Raw genomic sequence first — 24,391 nt, 5'->3', positions numbered from 1 at the left:
TTTATGGACAACTAGTAGATTTTGAAGCAGGGGGTATGTGGGGGCAGATAGCCCTTAATATTCAGAACATGTGCATATATTAAAACATAACAGTAACAGAGGACTTTTACTTTGTGAAAAGAATTAAATACATTCACACCATCAATTGATGAAGAAAAGGCACAAACTAGTGCATAAAAATTCACCAGTAATTCAGGAAATTACGAATTTAATGCTCAAAATATGTCTTAATAGAATCCCTACAACCCCATTTCATATGTGCCCCTGAAAAAAAACATGCCCTTGGGTATGGAGCTATGGAAATTAATTTACAAACACATGTTTTAAATTCTCTTTTTTTTTCTTTTCCACATGCAAAAAAGTAAAATATGTAATTATACAAGCATAATGGTGCATGAATTCCACTTAGCGGGCTCACTGTCACGGGTTACTTGATCAGAGCTGAGCTCTCGTTAATGTTATCTGTGACACTTGTGCTTTTCAGACTACAATGAGTCAGAATATTTGCTGTGACGAAGTTCTATAAAAAGATCTTAAAATGGTTCGAAATCTGTGATACAGAAATAAGTAGAAGTAAGTCTGTAAGTGTTTCCTCAGCAGTTCTCCTCGTGGGGCAGAAAGCCCTAAAGCAACTTAACATTTTTAGAGAAGCAAAGCCTTGTTTTAGACTTTTGTCCAGCCACTGAGACAGTCTGCACTGTCACTGCGCTACATCCCCATTTCTGGCCACACTTACTGACAGCATCTACTTTCTTCCCCTCTAGCATGCAGCAGGAACACAAATGTAGTAGCAGTGGGCCGGGTGGAAAACTGTAAAAGCACTCAAAGACTCTATTCCAAATGGATTGGTTGCGCAGGACACCAGAGCACAAAAACTGTAACTGACCAACTGGGATTTTATTTATAGACAACCACAAGTCCTCCATTCATGTTTTTCTGCCATCACATGCTGTTTTCAAAGCAGGCAGACATTGTGAAGTTTGATTGTAACAAATAAACATCCATGGGGGAATAGGAATCAACATTTCATGAAGAATTGACTTAAAAGTGGAAATATATTTTGGATTATTAGTACAATAATCGACTTGAATTCACTTTCTCCATTCCGCCCCATGCCAACCTCTAATGGCAGCAGAGACATAGATTTCAGGGGCAACACAGAGGACATGCCCCCCTCAATATTAAGAACATGTGCATTTCATAGTCTTTTTGTATCTTTTCCTGGTCAGAATGTAACCTGAGGGACATTTTCCAGGTCATGGCCTAGGGGGCCCCTGACACTTTGGGCTCCTGGGCCTGTGTCCAATAGGCCTGTTCAGTAACCCTTGCAGACCTCAGAGAGTTGAGACTGGCAGTCACACCTCCTCTACATTAGTGCTCAACACCGGAGGCCCCCAGGGCTATATGCTCAGCCCCCTCCTGTTCACACTGTGCACCCATGACTGCACTCCCAGACATCAGGAGAACTCTACTGTGAAGTGAAGAAGGGGGCAAAGACACACACTCCTGTCAGTGGAGCTTAGGTGGAGCAGGTGAACAGCTATAGGTTCCTTGTAATTACCATCACTGAGAACCTATCTTGGTTATCATCATATATAATCACCCAGGTTTAAAATAAGGACAGAAAAAGCTCTACTTCCTACGGAAACTTAGGAATGCTAAATTCCAGAGTAAGATACTGGTTAACCTCTACAGAGGAGCAATAGAAAGCATACTGAGTGGAAAAATCACGAACTGGCATGGTTCATGTACGGCCCAGGACAGGAAGGCTCTGCAGCGGGTGATTAAAACTGCCCAGAACATCACTGGTTCTCATACGGAGCATCAGTGACCTCGGTGAAGTGAGGTGTCTGCACAGAGCCAAGAGGATGCTAAAAGACAGCAGCCACAGTCTGTTCACCCTGCTGCCATCTGGAAAAAGATACAGAAGTATCCGCTGCAGAACCACCAGACTACAGAGCAGCTTCTTTCCCCAGGCTGTGAGACTCCTCAACTCCTCCTTCAACTCCAAAAGGTGTAGTAGGATCAAGGACAAATTTTAATTTGTAATAAAGCTTGTATGTTGTATAATGTATACATCTAGGCTATAAATGGGCTTATATGTAGTATACACATTTGTCTTGATTTATTAGGTAAATAGGGCTTTTTCATCTTTTTCTTTCATCTGGGACACACTCACATTTCTATTCTTTCACTTTTTCTGTTTTCTTTCATTATAACTATTTTAAACTTGAATTTACACTTTAACACCCACACTTTTTTTAAAAAAAATATGAATATTGTAAAAATCAGCAATTAAAGTAAACTGAAGACAAAAAATAACGGTTATAAAGGAAATTTGTCACAGATGGAGAAAAAATGTTGGTGCAGATTTAACTCGACTACATACAACCCAAACAGACGAACAAATCTTTGCCAATATATTTCCAGTATTTGCCTGAAGCTCATTTGATCAGCTGAATTTTGTGTGTTACGGCCCTTTTTCTTCTAGCAGTTGCCATGCCTTTGATAAGAAACAGATGTATAAATCCCATGTTTATGTCTATTTCCTTCTGTATCTTGTGCTTAGTGGTTGTACTTTACTTATCAGAGTAGGGGGTGGCTGAGGTGTGACTTTGTTTTTTGTCTTCATATACTTCCTGGAGTAGATGAATAAATGACCCTCCCGCCCCCACAAATAACCATATTTCACAGTTTGTGGATGTGATAGATGATGGGATTTTATTTTCTTAGATTTTTAAAGAAAACACATCTTTCAAACCCACTTGCTGGTTTTATGTTTCTGAGGGTATTTAAAATAAATACTCATTACCATTCAAACCTTTATTCAAGACTTGGGAAACCATTGTGGGAGACCCTCATTTTCAATGATGCAGAGCGTGAACAACACATTTAAAAAAATAAGCAATCAAATCAAAAGAAACAAGACTGAATCATACAAAACAACAAACAATAATAGCAATGAAAATAGCTAAAAGTAGAAATGCAGGAAAACAAAATGGTAAGGTGTAGAAATTGTAATTAAAAACAATTAAACTTGATTAAAACAAGATCTGAAATAAGGCATTTGAATAGATGAGTATGCCTGTCTGTTTTTCTTTTGTGAGCCATGTTTGAAGTCAGGGACAGGCCAAAAAACAGTAAAGTAGTTCGTAAACAGTAAAAAGCAGGCCAGTGAAAATGTTGTGGTAGGATTAGGGATTTTTTTTTAATGTCTTTTACTAATCCAGTCGCTCTTTAAAACTGAGTGAAGACTAATTTGAAATGATGTTTGAGCGCTGCTTGGGCGGAGATGGACGGTAGGCCTTTTTTTTGTGGTGCGGCATTATTGAGTCTGGCCAATAAAGGAGCTAAAATTAGCGCGCCCATCCAGATGTTGTATTTTCATCACTGAATCGGAGCGATGAATACCCATGACTATAGAGTCATTTGATGCAGGTGTAAATGCCAACTGTAACCTTATCCATTACATACAAATCCAGATGTTAGGTATTTTGGGCTTTTTTGTGCTATGACAAAGGGGCTATAAATAATGAACAGTCCCTAATATCTTTGATTCAGCTTTTTATTTCTTTATTGATACGATTTTTTTACTCCCTTAAAATACTATGCATTTTATAGACTACTTTATTTGTGTGAAGAAAATTTTAAAAAGAGATCATTTTACATGCTGAAATAATAGGTGTGTTTAGGTCTATTTCTAGTATATTTGATAGATGACACCAGGCGAAAGAACTGCTCTCTCTATATGTATAAAAACACGCAACAACTTTAAGAATAAAAGCATTTTGTAGCATTAATTATACGATTATTACAACTTTAAGAGCCACAGTGGAGCTTTAAGGTCTCCATACATGACAATGCTGTGAAGATTTTTAGCCCCGCCTCCTTGAAGAGTTGCCAGAAGCAACAGGAAGCGACAATCCCAAAAAGAGTGCAGGCTGCAAGAAAAAAACAGAGGAGGCCGAAATCATAATCTGTTGATTGGCTTCAGCTCCTCAGATCCACCGCTGGAGCTGAAAGCTGCCTCCCGGACCCGACCCGCCGCTCTGGACCCGCTTCTGGAGGACTTTATACGTGGCACATTAGTGAGCATGTCCTCCTCATAAAGCTGAAGTAAAGCTTACCTGCCGCACTAAACACACAGCCGAGGTGAGTGCAGCCAGCGTCTCGACTGTCGTTTACATGAGTGTTATTCATGTGTGTCACTTTGTCAGTTTATGTAATGTGGCACAGATGTGGAAATGGAAGTTGCTGGCGGTGATCTGTCTCTACTTTTTACTGTCTTCCTCCGCCACGTCAGTGAACATGTAGGTGAGGAGGGAAAAAGTCCGCGTGGCCTGTTTGTTGTTCCACTTTTTTATGCCTGTTTAATTAACAAAGGAGCGCTATGGAGGAGCACCACGTGTCGGGGCAGACACAGGGCTTTCCGTCTGTGTCCTGGCCTGTTTCTGCCTCCGCCTACTGGCCTCCAGTGTCCGGCTGGATGAAATGAATGAGAAGTTAGAGCCGATGATCGATCATGACAGATTGGTGATCGATAGCGGCTGTTAGAGGCCTCAGTGTAGTGAGACAAAGGTGAAACCGCCAGATGATGTGCTTAAATCTGTCCCCTCTGTGTTTCCTCTGGTGTTTGTCACTGAGGAGGAAACGGGGAGATGTTTTTAGGGTGACAAGTCATGTTAGAGCCTGAGCACTTCCTGTAGGAGCAGAGGTTTGGCATGAACACGACATTCAGCCTGATCATTCATTAATAGAAAGTTTAAGACTAAAAGCGGTCTAACTACAGTAAAACTGTTTTATATCAAGCTGCTTTATTCTGTTTTTTTCTCCCCTTGTGCTCAGATGATGGTGCAGACATGGCAGAGCTTTAGAGCAATATCATATTAACAAGAAAATTTAGCCCATATATATGGTGGTGGTGGTTTAGAACTGTGACACTAAAATTGTAAGAAACTATCTTAAAGTACCTGTACTTCCTCAGTATTTCCTATTTTTTGTTACTTTATTCTTTCAGGCACATATTGTACTTTTTGTAACACTTAATTCATTTGATAATTTTAGTCGACAGTTACTCAAATAATAGGCTAAACTTAAATAAATATAATATACTCGTAACTAATATATAATATACTTTGTGATATAAATGTAGCAAATGAATTGGGATGTAATAATATAGATATGTTTCACAGATTGACAAGCTACCCAGCAGATGAAGTATATTAGGTATGTTTTCTTTAGTTTATAATCACCTCAAAATAAGAACAGTTGTGGTTTTGTTACCCTAGAAAGAGCCATTTATATCTATGTAAGGAGACTTCACCCATGAAGTCCGCTATGTTTCTACAGTAGCCCAGAATGGAAAAACCAAACACTGGCTCTAGGTAGGGCCATTTCAGTTTTTGCATTTTCACATCAGCCACCATAGTTCTCTTACATGCTTAGCACATGGAGGAAGTTTCAGTTGGTTGCAGTTTCCAACCTCAGTGCTGGATCAGTTCAATTTCAATTTATTGTCATTCAAACATGTTAAAAACATTAAGGAACTAAATTCGTTACCTAGGTCCTGCAGCGTACAAAATACATAATATTAACTAAAATAGACCTCATAAATAAATAATAATAAATAGCCCAAGAACCTAATGGATGAAACACAGTTAAAGATGCCACTAAATCCTACACATTGGGCCTTTAAAGCATGACACAGTAAAACATGAATAATTATAATCCAATAAGATCTCATATGTTATTCTAAAAAGATTAACTTTTGATCATGTAAATATATTTTAATGCTAATACTTTTGTACTTTCACTTGAAGTGAAAACAAAATCATCTGGAAAGACCGTGTTTGTTGAGCTCTATTAGGAATGGAGAGAGTAAGTTTCTGCAGTTTGACATTTGACGGTACAGGCCTGCACATTCACCCTTTTCCACCAGGCCTCTCTCCTCCGCGTCAAGTATTTTCTCAGTGGCCCTCTGTGTCTCTGCTGCCTCCCACAGCAGTTGCCTCACAGCCTATAGCCTTCAGTGGAAAGTTGCTAAATCAGTTTTTTAGTTTTTATGAGGCATCCAACATCTGTGACAATGTGCTAACTCATACGAACGATGTCATAACTGTATGGGCTCTCGGAAAGACCCATAATGCTGTCAAAATGTATTCCTGATAGTAACATCATACCAAAACATTCTGAGAAAGTCACCAAAGTATATTAGTATCGTCAAACTATACAAAAAAAACACATCGGAGAAGCCTTTTATAGCAACAAAAATAGTTAGTAGTAATTATTCGTTATAGGTGGTAATTAATCCCATTCTAAAAATGTTATTAAGTTCTGTTCTGTTGGCGGTTGTTTCCCAGACATATTGTTCTTGCCTGTTACCACTAGATGATAATTGATTTCTGGTTTTAATTGTTTACATTTTGCAGACTTTATGGTCCGTTCTAGTATTGTGTTGCTCACAAATTCTTGTTCAGTGTTGTTGTCATCATTTATAGCTGCCTGAAAACTGTTGCACAGTTGGTTCTACATGAATATGATATTATTAAAGGATTTTTAACTATAAATTGTATTTATATGTGTGTATATGCAATATAAATGGCAAAGCTAGTAAATCAAACCCAATAATTAGCAACAAACTAATATAGACATATAGTTTTGTTTGGCATTTGTTTAAAAATGTTGTTTTTCATTTGAATAATTTAAAGGTTAATGATTTCAGATCTCTGCAGGGTTGTTAGCGAAATCTTACCGGACAGACATACATACATGTTTCTCTGTATTTTAATGTTTTTATAATGAACTTCAGTTGTTCAGTGATAGTTCACTAGTTGTCTCTAATAAAATGAGAGAAGGCAGAACTTTATTTATCCAGAAGACAATTTGTAGAAAACAGAAAAATGCTGTTGTGAACAGTAAAATGTACTGAATTTTGAAGTTGTGTTGATCAGCAACAAATCTGTATGAATTAAACAAAATCTGTATTTTTCTTTTTGTAGCGTCAAATTGGGAAAATCTGAAAATTAACACGCAACAATGTTGCACTGAAATATAGATGTTGATTGTTTTTACATTTCTGTTCTGATGAAAGAAGTCACTCGTCTTATTTTGAAGGACTTGTATATGCAGTCTGTTTCTCAGCTCAGTTCTGACATGAATTTTGTTGACAGGAATTTGTATTTCTTGCAGATACACAGGAATGCAGGCGGATTCTTGTCCGCAGACACTCTGACTCAACTTTCTTTGCATAAGAGGAAGAAATGTGGTGTGTTCAACATGCATAATGCAACATCTCTTCCTCTTATTAACTACACTTTATACTGACCACTTCAGAACTTGTGGTTTGGCAGCAGATCTGAATATTCACAGCCTTGACTGTAACATCTCTATTTCGTGTTACTTTATGTTCACTTTTACAAGTATATAATTGAGTATTTTATTTAGTATTGTTGCAATAGTTGCACTTCACTGAATATCATGAGACATAATTAACCCTATATGTACAAGTTGGGTTCTGAATGGTAAGAATAGTTGACTGCAGCTGTGTGGTGAGATTTGCATCTCGATGATTTCATCAAATCATCTAAATAGCCCCAAAAGACACGTATACAAAATTACAACATTCCCAAGTAACTCTGCGTTGATCTTTTTTCGTTTCCGGGCTCATTAAGCAATCATGTACCACAAAGTTACAGTACAAACATGCTGTCAACATTTTTTTCAAATATCTTTACAACATAAAATTTTGGAGTACTGGCTTTTGGGAAATGAGGAGATTGGTACAAAAGATAATGAATTCCTTAAAGTGTTAAGCTTTCAGTGGATTGTGTTTCTGCTCTTTTGTTGCTGCACTTTTCTCACTCTCCCCTGCAGAAACTATTTTAGCTGCAGCCCTCCTTCATCTCTTTCACACTCTGGCTGCCCTAACAAGTCCACTGTGATTATAGTTTATACCTACTGGCAAAGCATGACTGAAAGGTTCTCTATTGGCAGTTAAGGGTTTTTATTCATATTAAGAGGTGAGGATTACAATCAGTGTGTTGTTTATAGAATAATGTTGTCACGATACTGGAATTTCTAAATGTAATACAATGACTTGAAAAATATTGATATTTTTAGCATTTTAAATACCACGGAGCTGACACTGAGGGCATAATATCAGAACTTTTATTAAAAGATAAATATAACTAGGTGACGACAATGACTTTTCTTTCTTGGTTAGCCGCAGAGAACAGCAAGATGACTGCAATAAACATTAATAACAAGAGTGAGTGAGAAAGTGCAGCTGGTACTAGTGTATCATAACTGCAGAAAAATAGCATTGAAGCTGTTTCAACTATATCGATACAATATGCATCGATAAATGTATATTTTCAACAACAGTACTGTAAAATGTTTAATAAGCCATGAAAAATGACAATTTCCCCAAGTCCAATGTTATGTATTCAAATCCCTATTTTGTCAAACCAACAGTTAAAAAAAACAATGAAATTTACTAAATAAAAGCAAAGTGTCAAAACCTCAAATTGAAGAAGCTGAAAAGTGACTTTAAGGATCCTTCAAATACCAAAGTCAGTTGAATAAGCGATTAATAGACTTATTTGTTAGTCGAAGATATTTCCATGGACCTAAATTTAAGATACTCTCCAAGACTCACAAAATCACATAAAAACTTTGAACAGGCAACAGGATCATGATATTCATGTTTATCAAACTGTAGTGGGAAGGTAATGGTAAACGGTGAGTAATAAATAAATAATACCAGAACATATGGGAATATAGGAATATTAACATTTAATTTGCAATACATGTCATTTATGACAGGCCGTAGCTGTTATCCAGAAAATCCTGTGCAGTCTTGTTAGCAAGCTAATGCTAAAGCACTGTGCACCACTTATAATGGCGAAGTGGACAGATGGACGTTCTTGGCAACAGCGATGGGTTGCTTCATAACTTTTCAAGCCAGAAATTCTAACACACTGTGCACCTCAGAAACCACAGGCGACAGTGCAATAGGGGAGGCTAACACACCCCGCCATGCCACAACTGCTGCTGACTTAGCAGCTACGGGCAAATGCAAACGAGACCTGAAAATATTCAGAGAATTATCTGGAGTAGAAGTCACTTTTCTTCAATGTATGTAGTAGGGGGTCCATGCTCTGACTCTCTTTGAGCTAATGGGTCATTGGGCTAAAAAACATTGAAAACAGCGGTGTCAGAGCTTTAATAACTTTGTTTCAATTCACACCAACACATCAGTCACAGAGGCAGATGTCCCTCATTTACAAAGACATAGTTAAATAAAGAGGACCTACAAGCAGGCACAGCAGTTTATGAGCCAACCACCTCTAACCTTAGAGCGGGCACGAGGCTGTGAAGATGATGCTGCCGCCCTGCTCTGTCTTTAGAATAATGAGCGTTGACATGCTGAACTTAGTGTCACAGATCCTGATCTAATGAACTGTACTGGAAAAACCCTGAAGGCAGCAGCAATAGGAGGAAGCAGAGGAGCACTGAACTGAAACTGTTAAATAGGACATAATGTGACAGGTGTCAATGCTGAGTAGGTGGAGGGGATCGTTGTATTGGGTCTTGAACAAAGGGAAGGAAGCGGTGGGATGATTCTCTCTGTGTGTTTGTGTGCTGAGAGATGGATTTGGTGAGGAGGCCAGAGGAAAGTTAGAGGGGCCGGGACAGAAAAGCAGTGTGGGGTTGAGCGGTTGAAGGTGCTTCCTGTGCTGGCAGAGTGGCTGCCAAATGTCCTTCATCAAGTGTATTTGCTTTAAAATGGCATCTCATTGAGTGAGTCATTTGACTTCTTTCAGGAGGTCAGGGACCTTGTCCTGTAGCTCGTGTATTATAAAACATTTGGCGAATGTAGAAGAGCATTTGAAAAAATTGCTCTTTGGATGTGTCTAAAAATATGTCACACATTTCAGTGCTATACGCCCAAAGTACCTGGAGAGCTCTTATGAGGCTTCACTCTGATAGAGGCCATCACAACTCGCCATAAAATGCTGTGCATTTACCTCCAAGCATAGTTGACTCCTGCTGCCAGAATGGCTGAAAAATGAGAAGGGTTTTATATTAGCAACCACTCTTTTTCCACTGGAAAGGTGAAAGTGTGAGCAAAGCCCTTACTGCCTCTATATAATGTTAATGGTGCAGCGTGTAGGATTTAGTGGGATATATTGGCAAAAATATAATAATAAGTATGCTTTCTTCGGTGTATAATCACCTCAAAATAAGAATTGTCTTTTTGTTATCTTAGGATGAGCCGTTTATATCTACACAGGGAGCAGGTCCTATAGTCCTCAGATACAGACAAACAACAGACAAACCAAAAACTAGCTCCAAAGATTCTCATTTTTTGTGTCAGCAATCATAGTTAGCAGGCTCCCTGTGATTAGAGGGTCAGAAAAATACAGATTTTTTAATGAGAAACTGCTTTTTTCAGCGTTTTTACTAGTTTTAATCATCAGGTACTTTTGTTTTGGTAAATGCCTGCTCTTCAGAAAAAAACAATCAAACCAATCGGGATCGAGTATTTAAGAATGCTGTTTCATAATACAGGTTTGAAGATGTCTGCTCACATCTTAGTATGGCTTACATTTTAGTATGTAGTTGTTAGTGTTTATAGCAGCCTAATTTTGTTAGATGTTCACCTCCCTGATGATTATAACTGGATTTTATCGACCCCTGCAAGGGAAATGAAACCCAATTTACTCTGCTTCAATTGATATAGATGATAGAGTTGGGCAATATGATGAAACATACCATGAGACAGAAGAAATGTGTCTACTGTGAGATAAAGTGCTGTAGCGTAACTATGGTTTAATTAGCTGTGGTTGTGCTGGGAAATGTTACAAATCAGTGAGCAGGACTGCTTCAAGACAGTATTTGATTTACAGGATTTTGTATCACCGTGATAAAGTACTTTGATTTTTTTTTCTAAGTATTTACCTCACTGGATTAGACCCTCCCATCCAGATGTTTTATCTAGATACAGTTTTTCAGTCCTCAACAGTACTTGTGTAATTGCAAATGTTGCACATTCAGCACAGAGTCAGAATGGCCGAGTCAGCTTCTTGGCACGTCCTCCAGGTTGATGAGCTTTACAGCATGCCCCTCTGGATGCTGCCTCCTCTGTATACAGCACTGCTCAAACTACTGCTCACTGGTAGACAGTGCTAAGCAGCAGTGTTTTACAAATCGAATTACTAAAGTAGAAAACAGCCTTTGTTCCCCTTTGTTAAGCGCAGTGTTACAACAGATTGGTTTGTTGTTATGCAAACTGTTACTGAGAACTTAAGTGACTGCACCACATCCATATCTTCTCTTTAAACACTAATGAGGGTCAGAGGTTTACTGCTCCATACATGACCAGCTGCTCTGACTGGTCACTGAATGAAGCTCTCCTCCACACTACCGCAGCCCTTCTTCTCGTGCTGACGCATCCTGCAGTCTTTTTATTTTACATGCATCTTCTTAGTACTACAATACAGAGAGTTCATTACACTGGTTTAGTATGATATTTTTTTTCGTCTAAGTTTTTATGTATTTTTAACATCTGTGTCCAAATTAGGAGAGTCCATCTGTTAACAACAATATCGGTCTGTCAGCTGGTCCAAATTTAAATATCTCAACAACTATCGGATTGATTGCTGTTAACTTTTGTACAGACATTCATGGTTCCCAGAAGATGCATCCTGAGTACTTTTTCAAATTTGGCACAAATGTCGAATTGGAATCTATAATAACTGATTAGATTTTTTTGGTCAAAGGTAGAGGTCGCTGCTCACCCATTTCATTCTTGTGAACACAATGTATCCAGAACACCCTCAGGAAATTACTTTTAATTTGTCACAAATGTCCATGACAGCATGTTTCTTATTGTAAATCACTTTCACTGGAAAAATACATGTCTGCATGGTGATATAACTTATATTCTGCCAAAAAATACACTTTATACTTTTAATTGATCTTAATCTTTATATTAATCTACCTTTAATCTTCACACATATATTAAATGAGTCTTGGAAGGACATGGATGTAAACTGCAGCTTGACTGGTTCCATGAAACAGTATGTCTCAACAAATACTGTAAGTTATGTTGTATGATGTCTTGCCATGAACTTTTGTACAGGAATTCATGCCTCTGTCAGGAAGAATAGTAATGACTTTGGTGATCCTCTGACCTCATTTAGTGCCATGATCAGGTCAAAAGCTGAATTTGTCCTTGACTTTGGTTTATAACCAATTACCTGCAAAACTAATGATATTCCTGTCAGCCACAACTGCATTTTGTGTTTAGCACTAAAATCTTAGCATACTAACACGTTAAACCAAAGCCTCATTCCCACTGCACAAAAAACCTGCTAACACCCACTAACTGCTGGCTTTTTGATGCAGTGACAATGTATATGACCAGCATTCGCACCCAGGTCAAATGACTTTGCTGTAGACACGGCTTTTTATCACCCGCGGCTCCGACTGGCATTGATGGGAACACAACACCCGGAGGAACGCGGTAATTTCAGATCCTTAACTGGCGAGATGCAGTGACGCACTGTCACTAATTATCTTCTGTCTCCTCCTAAGCAGCAATAACACACCAATCCAAGTTAGTCTGCACCGAAAAAGAGACTGACCAAGTAATACATATAAAAAGAGAAAAAGCCCCTGAAAAGTTTTCAAAGACCCCTGTTATTACTGCTGTCCACTGTTTACCTGTTCTCCTGCCTGTCACAGACACACCAACAAAACAACCCACACATACACACAAAAGCTGACTTAAAGGCACACTTGTGTACTCCAGCCATGTTCTCAGTGGCAGTGGAAATGCAGTCAATCGCTTATATTCAGTGGGTTCACTCGTGTTTGAAAAACCAACGTGCATGCATTTATTTTGGTGGGAAAGTGGTTAACCTAGTAGATATTACCTGCTAAACCTCAGCATGTTAGCATTCTCTCTTATCTAAGAGGGCAAGTGGGCTGCTTAGAATAAGAAAAGTCTTTATTTGATCAGAAATAAAGTATAACTGATAAACATTCTTTATCACTTTTCATCATCTCATTATTGTAATTAACAGCATTAATATCTTTTGCATCTGATTTGTGTCATACTTTGTCTCTCAGTCTGTTTAATGATGGCCATGGCCCACGGCACCAGTATCCAGTATGAGCCAGTGGCAGAGATCGGAGGAGGCGCTTACGGGACTGTTTATAAGGCTCGAGACACAGAGAGTGGGCAGTTTGTGGCTCTGAAGAGTGTGCGTGTCCAGACGGACCAAAATGGCCTCCCGGTCTCCACAGTCAGAGAGGTGGCTCTGCTGAGAAGGCTGGAACAGTTTGATCACCCCAATGTGGTCAGGTGAGACAGCTATAAACATGTTGTGGCGTCTACAACTATGTCACTGTGAGCACCTCTCACGGGAGTAACTGTTTTTATTGTGCATGCAGGCTCATGGATGTATGTGCCACCCAGAGGTCAGACCAGGAGACTAAAGTCACGCTGGTGTTTGAACATGTGGACCAAGACCTAAAGACATACCTGGAGAAAGCCCCTGCTCCAGGACTATCCCCCAGCCGCATTAAGGTGAGAACTAACTGAATCGACATCAAAACTAAACAGCAAAATCTGACAAAATGATTAGAGGGAAGCAAACTGTATGGCGTGGGATTTTTCAATCTCTGTTAAAATATTTAGCTCCACTTGAAATACTCCTGTGTGTGTTTCTGCAGGACCTGATGAGACAGTTGCTGTGTGGTCTTGCATTCCTTCACTCAAATCGCGTGATGCACCGAGACCTGAAACCAGAGAATATTCTGGTAACCAGCCAGGGCCAGGTGAAGCTGGCTGACTTTGGGTTGGCCAGGATATACAGCTGCCACATGGCCCTCACTCCTGTGGTAAGACTACACCGTTAGTAATTGTGTCGCATACAGCTTTTTCCAAAGCATTGCATTTTTTTCAGTTGCGCAAAAAAAACAGACCTCAAGCCACTGAAGATGTAGTCGAGATAACCAATCTATCACACTGATCTTTTTACATGTTCCTCACTGACGATGCATTCGGTGTCTAACATGTAACATGATGCTAATCATTAACTTTGTGAATGCAAGACATGTTACAATGCAGCGCAGGCATTAAGGACATGTACATGGTAGCTTATTAAAAATTCCAAAAATGACTGGGTAAAAAACATAGCATGAATGTGGAAGTTAATGTAGAGAAGTCGAACACATCTCAGTTTTGCCTATTAGCATGTTAACATTAGCTAATAGGCACTAAACACATAGTGCAGCTTATGACTTGATATTTATAGCTACTGTTTTAAGATTAAACTTTGAAAAATGATCAACAGAGCCAGACATGTAAATAAAACAAGTTCTTTGTTGCTGACAAGCTGAAGTTTGCAAAAGAGTACAGTTCTTTGTTTCACTTTTAACTCAATGTCATAATAAGTTTGTTTTGGTCATACGTTTGTTTTCTTTCACTTGCGTTTAAATATTTTCATACTGTTGATGACCTTCATGTTTGTGTGTCCCAGGTGGTGACGCTGTGGTACCGACCCCCGGAGGTTCTGCTGCAGTCCAGTTACGCCACACCTGTGGATATCTGGAGCACCGGCTGCATCTTTGCCGAGATGTTCAGACGCAAGTGAGTCAGCAGAATAGTGGCACTGTATATATATTTATGTTTATCTGTTTTGTTATAAACAATATGTTTTGATTTAATACAGCATGATATGCGCGCCTGTGTTAGTATTTAAAATCTAGGTTTAAAAAAGTGCCTCTCAAAAAGGTAACATGAACAGATTTTGGATGTTATTGGATGAGAAAAGACACCTCGGGCAAAGAAAGAGTGCATTAGATTTTGGTGGTGATCTGATTAAGTTACAAAGTAGCAGAGATTCGATTACATATATCCTGAAGGTACCTTTGCAAGGTGGAGGTTTGTGCTTACAAAGTGAGTTCTAGTTTCTCCTATAATTCCTCAGGCTAGCTCAGACTTTGAAAACCATGTCTCCTACAAAATCCATATATACTACTAATTTGCTTTGCCAAACACGTTTTTGGGGAGAAACTGCTGCTTGGATGATGTTAACTGACAGTTTCCTTTTAATGTTATTTCAAATCCCGAGAGCCAGTATGTTTACATGCACAGTTAAGAGGAGCTACGAGTATGGCTTGATTAGGCCATTTAATGGCACTACTGGCCTTGTCCCAGTTTACAGGCAGTGGGGGAGAATCGATTTATTGATGGAAGGTGGAGATATGCAACCTCTCAGCTAGTTGCTTAAGATCGAGTCACAATGTTTATTTACTTAAGGGTAGAAAACCGCTGAGTCACGCACATATAATTAGTCTGCTGAACAAACTCTGCCTTAATTGATTAGTTTTAAGCCACCTAAAAAACTCAATATCAGTAAACGCCCTTTTTACAGTATTTTCATCACTTCACCTTGCTGTAAAACAGCCGTTACCTAGAGGTATATAAAGCCGATACAAAAACACTAGACTGAATAAAGAAAAACTAAAGAGAGTAAAATTTTCATTTATTTTAAAGCAGTCATTTTACTTTTACTGAACGGCAGAGTTGTTGGTCTCCCACTGCCTCCATCAGCTGTTGTCTAAGGTGAAGAGGAGCTACTACTCAAACTAGTGTAAACTTAATCTGATATTGATTTTTTTAGGTGGCTAAAGTATGTTTTGCTGCGGCCCCATCCAAAGCTGTGCATTGCTTAGCTTCCATGCCCTTGTTAAAGACTGGTTCTCCGTCAATATGTGTTACCCCTACCAAAACCTGACCCAAAGCCCCGAAGGGTCTGTCATTTATTTATCATAGGAGGGGAGCGGCTGGGGTGTAACTTTGAATTAAAAATAAATATAAGATACTATCATTTAAAGTTGTATGTTCCTCACCTAAGTTAAACTCAAACACAAGTCCCTCCTCAGTGCTTGTCTGACTCGTTTTGCACCACCCCTTCCCCCCTCATAAATAACCGACAGTCCCTGTCCCTAACCACCGAGGGAGGCACCGGCGACCAGGAGCATGCGTAGAATGCCCAGGCCAGTTCAGGTCCGACTGAGGTGTTTAAATGACAGAGGAGCTCGATTTCCAATTTAAGTATCTCTGTGTGTTCAATCCAGTTTTAATCAGACTAACACAATATTTCAACTTTTTCTAACACCATGTAAACGCACAGAGTGTGGCCTCATTATACCGCATCTAAATCTTGAGGAGGGGGGGTAGGACGTACAAAGCGCAGTGTCTTTTTGTTAGTTTTAGGTTACTATGTTAGGGAAGGACTGTGGCTTTGGTTAAATATTGACAAAACTCTTGTCCTGTCCTGTGTTACAAGTCAGCACATGAAATACAGAGACTAAGGACTGTTTGCAGATATGTTAAATATAAATATTTCCACATATTGTTCTTTAAAAAACATTTCCTGAACACAAATTAGCTATGCATGAATGGCACTTTTAAGGGCAAGGTCTGCACACACAGCTTTTCCTTTTTATAGTCCCAAACATACTAACTCTATATTATCAGACATAACAGAACATCAAACGCTACACAATAATATGTTGATAATCTTAGCAGAGGGAGGTCTGCTCCACCTTTAGACTCATTCTCTCATTGATGAAAGAAGCTACACTCTTTACCCGGGGATGTGAGTGTCCAGATTTTAACTCAGACATATCACACATCCATGCACTAGAGCAGCCGTGATGAGTTTGCGGAGGGTTCAGATTTGATCTGGAAATGGATCACATTACGAGGTTATCAGCGGCTCCGGGGAAATCTGGGAACTCCAGACTGTCAGGAGGTGAAATTGGGAAAAGCAGCTTAACTTTGCCACACATAATAATTTTAGCACATACACATATTTATTGAATCCTTCTTTACATTAAATCTACAATAAATGAACTCTGACGCATATCATAGTTAAACTTTACATCTTGAAGTGATGCGTTACCAGCATCATGCGTACAACAAACCCACTGACGGCTCAAAGATTTTGATCTGCTTCAGCGTATTTAAACATGATTGGCATGCCCACAAATAGTTTCTACATGCAAAAGTCACGATGTGATTAAAGCTTTTCAACACTCATTTGTCTTCTTTGCAGTATCTGTCCCAGATTAGCTGAGGGACAGACACTGCAGCACCATCTAGTGGTACAAATGACACATTGCATGAAACGGCAGTCAGATTTAGTAAAGAGATTCATGCCTCAAAATAATTGCCTTGTGAACAGCAGAATTATGATAATGATATAAGGATTTAGTAATAGTATCATGAACGGTATAGTCGAATCATTGTATTAATATATGACTAAAGAACATCATGTCACTGTTTGCCCTCCTGCACAGACAGGAGTTGCAACGACATGTGACCTAATGTCTGCCATAATCTATTAACTTTGGAACAAACTTTCTGTCTGTTTAGACCTTTGTTCTGCGGAGAATCAGAGGTGGACCAACTTGGGAAAATTTTTGAGTAAGTAACGCCTAGTTTCCATGATATTCACCTGACTGCATGATTTGTATATTACGTCTATTTCATTGAGAATTTTGTTTTATTTCAGAGTTATTGGCCTGCCACTAGAGGACGAGTGGCCTACTGATGTCACACTCTCAAGAAAACACTTTCCCCCTCTCTTACCTCGCCCAATCACTGACTTTGTTCCTGAGATAAATGAGCAGGGGGCGCAACTATTGCAGGTAAGACTTTGCCAAGAATTTGAAATTAAGCGTCTGTTCCCATCCTGCCTGGTAATTGTTTAAAAGAGTTGAAATCAGGACGGTAACAGATCATTAACCTCAGACTCCAGAAGAATCTCTTTTGCTCAGAGTCTGCTGATGTTAAACACAAACCACAAGAATTTCAGTGGTGCAGTATTAGTAATGATCATGATTAATGTTACTTATCCAGCTGGGCAAACTACAGGAGAGAGCAGGACATACAGCAGTCCTGTTTAAACTTGACAAACCATGTTTTGTGATAATGGGCTCTATAAATAAAATTGACTTGACTTGACAAGTATTCTTTCTGCATTATAAGTTATAGTGCTGGTAAGACTTTAAAAAAAGACCTAAAATCACAACTTTTCCAATGAATTAGTATTTGGTTTAAACAACTGCTCTGAAAAACAAAATGTTCCTTTTCTGGAACTGAATCATTGACTTAATAATGCCTTTTAAAGTAGATGGTTTATTTTACTTTGCCTCTCTAAATAAAATATGGGGTTAAAGACAAACCAGTATTTTAACCTGGACCTTATTTCCTGTGGTTTTGTGTCTAAGTGACTAATAGAGACAATTTTTAAATTGATCCAACACTGAGTGAGAGTGCTGTAGCCACAAAAACAGGCTGCGATGTGATCCTTCAGGGCGTTGGTGCCATTCATGTGCACCCTCCACTTAAAGTGCTTGTTTGTGCCACTTGCAGCCACAGATTGTTATTTTAAGTCTGACCTTATGGAAAGGATCATACAGAGAATTACATTTTTTTTAATTTTATTAATTTTGCTCTTCTGATATCATCTTTCTGCAATAATTAAATTGTTTTACTCAAATAACAAACAGACCTGATGAAATAAAAGATAAAGAAAAACATTGCATTTCTCTACAAGGATTCTTTCCATGATGTTTTTGTTAAACTGCATGTATTTAGTATCAAGATTATACATTGATCACATACAACAGGACATTCAATGCTTATTCAACATTTTCAGTTATCAATCAAAGTTCTTAAGAGGGAAAAAAACATTATTTAAAGAAAATTGCACAAGTCAAAAGGACACAAAAGGAAAACAAAAACAGGCATAAGGGTTCTTCTGTTTAGTCAGATATACACTTACAGGTGTCTGTTTCCTTATAAAAATGTCCTTTTTCATTTGCAACTGTGCAGTCTTTTTTTCCCCTTATGTACACCTGTCTCAGACTCAAGTGTTTTATTCCACAGTGGGAGAGAGTTGATCCTTTCCATAATGTTGTCAGACACTTAAATTAAGAATCTGAGCCCGTCAGTGTCAAAAACAAGCACTTTTAGCAGACATAGATTGACACCAGAGTTGCCCTAAAGGATTACATTGTAGCCTGTTTGCTGCTGCCGGCTTCAGCTCTCTCTTAATGCCGGACCAATAATTTCAAAAATTTGTTTTTATGGTTTAAAAAATACAGAACTTCCCCTGTAAGTGCAAAATTAGAAACACAATTTTAATCTAGAATTTATTTAAAAACAAAGAAATTAAAATAACTAAGTCGGAAGAACTAAAGACAGTTAATGAGCAATATTAGCTAATTTTTGGTGTTTTCCACTTCTTTTTTGATCAGTAACTGCCTTCATTTTCCGCTGGTTGCCTGGCAACTGGTCCTGGCCAAAAGATAGTGTAGCACATAACCCTGCATGAATGGCATATTGTCTTTTATCTTTGATTTTGAACAGATGAGATATAATGTGTTAATCAGTGACCGTCAGAGGTGCTGGTAAACAGGTTTTGTCACTTTTGAGGAGAGCTGGGCTAGCTGTTTCCTCCTGTATCATATCTTCATGCTAAACTAAGACATAGACAGAGTGGCATCAAGCTCCTAGTCCAATTCTCAGCAAGAGAGCGAATAAAAGAATTTCTCAAAATGTCAAACTATTTCTTTCACACCTGACGCAGCTCTGATATCATGCTATTCTTTCTTCGACAGAGAATGCTGACCTTCGACCCCTTGAAACGAATATCTGCCCTGAGTGTCCTAGAGCATCCATATTTCCAGGACGAGGAGACATTGACTTGAAATGGTGCAGTGAAACATGTGGCGAGAGGTTACAGTGTCTAAGTTTAGACCTGGCCTAACCATAAAGGATTTAAATTTCATTCAGTGCATAGCCTTTCAAGATGTCTGGGTTGTGCTTTGGGATTTTTTTTTGTTACTCCTACATCAAAAAAGGATTAAAGCCTGAGAAATGGAATTTAAAAAAAAAAAAAAACAGAAGAGGAGTGAACCGAAGGATCACTGGCATGTTTTCCGACGTCACAATTAATGATGTTAACATGTCGTGTCTTCAAGGACAGTACCAGTGTTGTTGATGTTTGATTTAAGTCTCAGCTTCGTCCGCAGGGACTGATGCACAGAAACGTCTGTCATCTCCTCTGAAATGTTGCTCTTGTAACTTTTGTACGGTGTTTAAACAGAGGGAAGCAGAGATGCCACCTTTTCTCGTTATGAGCTGAACAAAGTCTGACAGAAGTGGCACCTCGGGGTTAGAACTGCCAGCCGTCAGTGATCTTACTGTATTTGTGTTCATATTTATCATACTAACAGAACAATAAGACCATAGGTTTTATGGAAATCATGAGGAAATGAAAGAATAGAACCAGAAGAAAAACGCACAAGATAAACACACATCAAAATACTGGTATTGCCCTTAAATACAGTCATAAACAGTTTATTTTATTGGAGAACTGAAGGGTTAGACTTTTTCATTTTTAACAGTTTTTGTCTGTTTGCTAAAACCATTTGAAATCAACCAGCATTGCAACCACAAATGAATAAAAAAAATCACATTCAAACTTCATTTGTGCATTATTATGCAGATGGCAGTCCATAGAAAATGAATAAATGTGATTCTATAAAAACTGAGATATTTTGTGAAAAATAGTTATATTAATACTAACAAAAATAAAAGTTAGCCTCACTATGCTGTTGTTGTCTTCTAATATTGACTGAATAAACAGTTATTAAATGTGGCTGCCTATATAAGTGAGCAATGTTTTTCTTTTATTTTTTGTGGGTGAATTTTTTGTGTGTCACACATGGGTGACTAAACAATTTAGTATTTCATTTCCATTAAGCTGGGGGACTTGCAAGAGACGGATGTTAAAAAAACTAAAAACAGTATTTTAGGCCAAGCTTCATAAACATTCAATACCACACTTCCCATAATGCAACTCGATAGTGTCCTATGTATGTGTGTATGGATCTATGTGTAGCCTTCAAGTCCAATCCCTGATATCATCATAACAGGTTATGTTCTCAAACTTTGAGGGAAACTTTGCCGATTTTCTGCCAGCTCTGTGTCATCACAGTGTGGGCGGTATGTGTAGACCAACTGTGTTTGGCTTCCCCATGTGCCACGAGAGCCCAGACCTCCCCGCCCATCTGCCATCAAGTGGCGTCTTCGAGGTTGGCCACATTTTGTGTCACCTAGCAGACCTCAGCCGGCAAATGGTCAGGGAGTTCCAGGCACTCGCTGCACGGGGGGGAAGCCAAACACAGTTCATCTGCACACACTGGGATGACACGGAGCAGGGGAGAAATCAGCAAAGTTCGCCTTTATAAAGCTCACCACACAGCCACAGAAAATACTAAGTAGTACTTCCCATGGTCCAAAGTTCAGCTTTAACTAAAACTGCAAAATCCCCAACATCCCTGCCCCACCTGATTGTGTAGTGAAAAAGAAATATTTTTAAGAGCTATTTTGTGCATTTTTCTTTCCCCTAAAACAGAAAGAAAAAACATTTTCTTTTTGTCTTTTTTCTTAATCCTTTACTGTCCTACCTCATCACCTGCAGACAAATTAGTATCTCCATGTAATTCAATTACACGCTACTTAAATCAGTTCTGCTTCCTAATCATTTTTATTCTCCTTAATGTCTTTTTTCTATTTTATTCCCTATTGCAATCATGTTTAGACATCCAGATTCATCCTGTGCATCCTCGCTTTCTCTCTTAGAGGGGACAGACAGTGAGGCAGGGAGAGAGAGCAGGAGCTGCCCATAAATTGCTTTGGAAGAGGAGAGGGGAGAGACGGAGCTGGAGACAGAGCAGATGCACTGGCAGAGCAGAGTTGAGGCTTTTTTTCTCTCTCCCTCCTGTCTCTCTCTTTTGTTGTGTCGATACAGATAAAAATCTGACGCGCGCTGGCAAGGACCACCACCACCAGCACCTCGCTGCAAGCCTCTCATCCCCTGCCTGTTTGCCTGAGCTGGATCCAGTGTGGAGCTGCTTGTGCGGCAGGCTAACAGCGGGCTAGCAGGGGGCTGCAAGGCTCTGTGGCAGCGAGAAGAAGAGGAGAAAAAAAGGAGGAGGGGCTGTGGTGAGCTGGTGGGCTTCCTCTGCCTCACAGACACATTTTATTGACTTGCTAATTGGATGAGGCACTCGGAGGAGAGGATGCGGTGACCGAGAGGAGCTGCTCTCCAGAGGAGGGATACGGGCAAAAGGAAGAACTGCTTGGGTCGCTTAAACCTGGTTACTTCATCTCTTTAAAAAAAAAAAAAAAGAAAAAAAAATCTGAAGACATAACAACAGATGTTTTTTTCAGCATCTCCCAGTGACCCTCCACACCGTGCATACATAATTTTATGTATGACATTGTCGAATGGAGGCTCTAGCTGCCAGACGCTTCGTGACAAGTGAATGATTCCCATTTTGATGTTTTTGCACACTGTTCTCTTTCACCTGTTTTCTTGGACTCATCAGCTGAGAGATCTTTTTTTGGCAGCCTTGTTTGATGTGTGATATGAATCTGATGGCAAGATAAATTCATCAAATCAAACATACCAGGGACTGTGTGATGGATATTCTTCAGGAAAAATGAAGGTACGATATAAGCAAACGCCAAGACACACACTGTAGTAAGGTGGCATTATTCAGCCGGTATTCATTTTCAGTCCCTAGTCAAGAAATGGATCAAGCGAATGCATTGGCTGTTGCATAATTCCAGGCTGAAATCAGAGGCTGGGACACAGTGAAAAGAAATGTCTCCTTATAGCTGTCCGTGTGTCTACTTGTCAGATTTGCTCAGAATAAATGAGTTTAAGAGGGAAAGCAAAGCAAAGAGAGGGAAGGATTATGAATGAATCAGTGGTAGAGACCGGTACTATCACTGTGCATTGAGGAGGATTAATGGAGGCATTAAAAAACAGTCTAGACTTGTTTCACCACTGGGTCAGCCTTTTAAATATATTCTGCAAATTTGCAATTCGAAGCATTGCTCTTTTTCCCCCCTCTGACTATTCATGTCTTCATTAAAAAAAAGCAAACTTGGATTCCTGTCAAGTGCACAGGCTGGATATCAAACATAATCAGCCGCGCAAGGTTTGATCAGGTGTCTGTGTTTGATCTTTTCTTTCTCCTCTGCTCCAGTCTCGTTCCGGTTGCCATGACTGAGGCGGGCAGGTCTGGCTAGGTCAAGAGAGCAGGTGCCACTGTGTTGAAGTCTGCTGTCCCAATGAGCAAGGCAGGCAACCCACAGAGACGCACCACCTACCTCATTTCCCTCACTCTGGTGAAGGTTGAGGCTGTGCCAGAGGATGTAGCAGAGAACCAGAGGGAGGCTCTTCCAGAGGGGGAAGGGAGCCCGAAGAAGGAGGAGGAGGAGGTAAGCAATGTCCCTGAAAAGGAGGAAGAACCTGTGTGTGAACAAGTGGAGGAAAAAGAAAACACACAGGTGGGAGAAGAAGTGGAACAGGTGCAGTATGGCAAGTATGGCAGCCCCGTTGAGAACTGGGGGAAACCTGAGAGGAGGGAAACTCACGGACACCAAAAAGACCTTGTACCAGTTGGTAAAAGCAAAGACACTTCTTTCGTCCATCCACCTGCTCGGCAAATGGTCAAAGTGTACGGAGGAACTACCTCTGAGGGAACTGTGCGCAGAGAGGGGCCTCGCTCAGATGCCATGCGCCCCAAGACAGAGCTCTACAGAGAGCCCCCCATGCTGTTCCTTAAAGGTGAAAATGGAGCAGACCTGAGCAGTCGATCACGTTGCAGCCTCCCTTTTTCCATCCCCCCGCCACCGCCACAGGTCAGCCAGCGTCCTGAAGTCCTGATGAGGTCACATGCAGGAGGCAACACTGCATGGAGGGAACTCAGAGAAGCCAATGCAAGCCTGTATCACTCTGCTAGGACTTTGGATCGAAGGGATAACCGGTTCGGGGACCAGTCCCCGTTAATGGCAGCTACAACTCTGGGGCCTTACAGGGCGTCCTGGGCCGACAGCGACGGCAGGGGCACGCTCATCCGCCCCGGAGTGCCTATGAGCGGAGGATTTTCAGGCGTAATGACAAGAGATAGCCCTCAGGGGGAGAGATATAAGACCGTCTCTATTTCCTTGCCTGCACCTCCTGCCACCGACACATCCAGGCCTCAAAGAAAAGGTACAAGTCGTACTCTGGACAACAGCGACCTACATTCTCCCTCGGAGGACCTGAAGAAGGGAAAGGAGGGCCAGGGAGGAACAATCCAACGGGCTCCTCCCCGCGACCGAAAGATGCTCAAGTTCATTAGTGGCATTTTCACCAAAAGTGCGACAGCCAGCGTCAGCACGGCACCTCCTCTCTATCCAGCTGTGGAGAGGGGCTCCAGTGAGGAAGAAGGTAAGGCC

The 24,391-nt window shown here is 40.0% G+C and overlaps 2 protein-coding genes and 1 long non-coding RNA gene across 3 annotated transcripts in view; 2 read left to right on the top strand and 1 right to left on the bottom strand.

Moving 5' to 3' along the window:
• Positions 1-4,012: 4,012 nt before the first annotated feature.
• On the top strand, positions 4,013-20,753 carry cdk4 (cyclin dependent kinase 4). Its single transcript, XM_042500309.2, has 8 exons — positions 4,013-4,152; positions 13,138-13,372; positions 13,462-13,597; positions 13,744-13,911; positions 14,553-14,662; positions 17,459-17,509; positions 17,598-17,733; positions 19,711-20,753. Exons 2-8 carry the CDS (start codon positions 13,146-13,148, stop codon positions 19,798-19,800), a joined length of 918 nt encoding a protein of 305 aa, XP_042356243.1. The 5' UTR covers positions 4,013-4,152; positions 13,138-13,145; the 3' UTR covers positions 19,801-20,753.
• The window catches only part of LOC121953315 (uncharacterized), a 26,155-nt gene continuing 5,914 nt past the window's right edge, over positions 4,151-24,391 (bottom strand). Inside the window, exon 3 of the long non-coding RNA XR_015777959.1 lies at positions 4,151-4,639. This is a non-coding gene — a long non-coding RNA (uncharacterized LOC121953315). The remainder of the gene's footprint in view (positions 4,640-24,391) is intronic.
• LOC121953310 (arf-GAP with GTPase, ANK repeat and PH domain-containing protein 1-like) overlaps positions 20,851-24,391 on the top strand; it is a 25,146-nt gene continuing 21,605 nt past the window's right edge. Inside the window, exons 1-2 of the mRNA XM_042500322.2 lie at positions 20,851-22,608; positions 23,155-24,383. Of these exons, the coding sequence (XP_042356256.2) occupies positions 23,240-24,383 (1,144 nt within the window). The 5' untranslated portion in view covers positions 20,851-22,608; positions 23,155-23,239. The remainder of the gene's footprint in view (positions 22,609-23,154; positions 24,384-24,391) is intronic.

Source organism: Plectropomus leopardus, chromosome 2, assembly GCF_026936395.1.
Source record: "Plectropomus leopardus strain MGB_pleo_1.0 chromosome 2, ASM2693639v1, whole genome shotgun sequence".
In the NCBI taxonomy this organism is placed as follows: domain Eukaryota; kingdom Metazoa; phylum Chordata; class Actinopteri; order Perciformes; family Serranidae; genus Plectropomus; species Plectropomus leopardus.
Note: the sequence above shows the minus strand (reverse complement) of the source record. Positions and strands in the feature narration are given on the sequence as shown.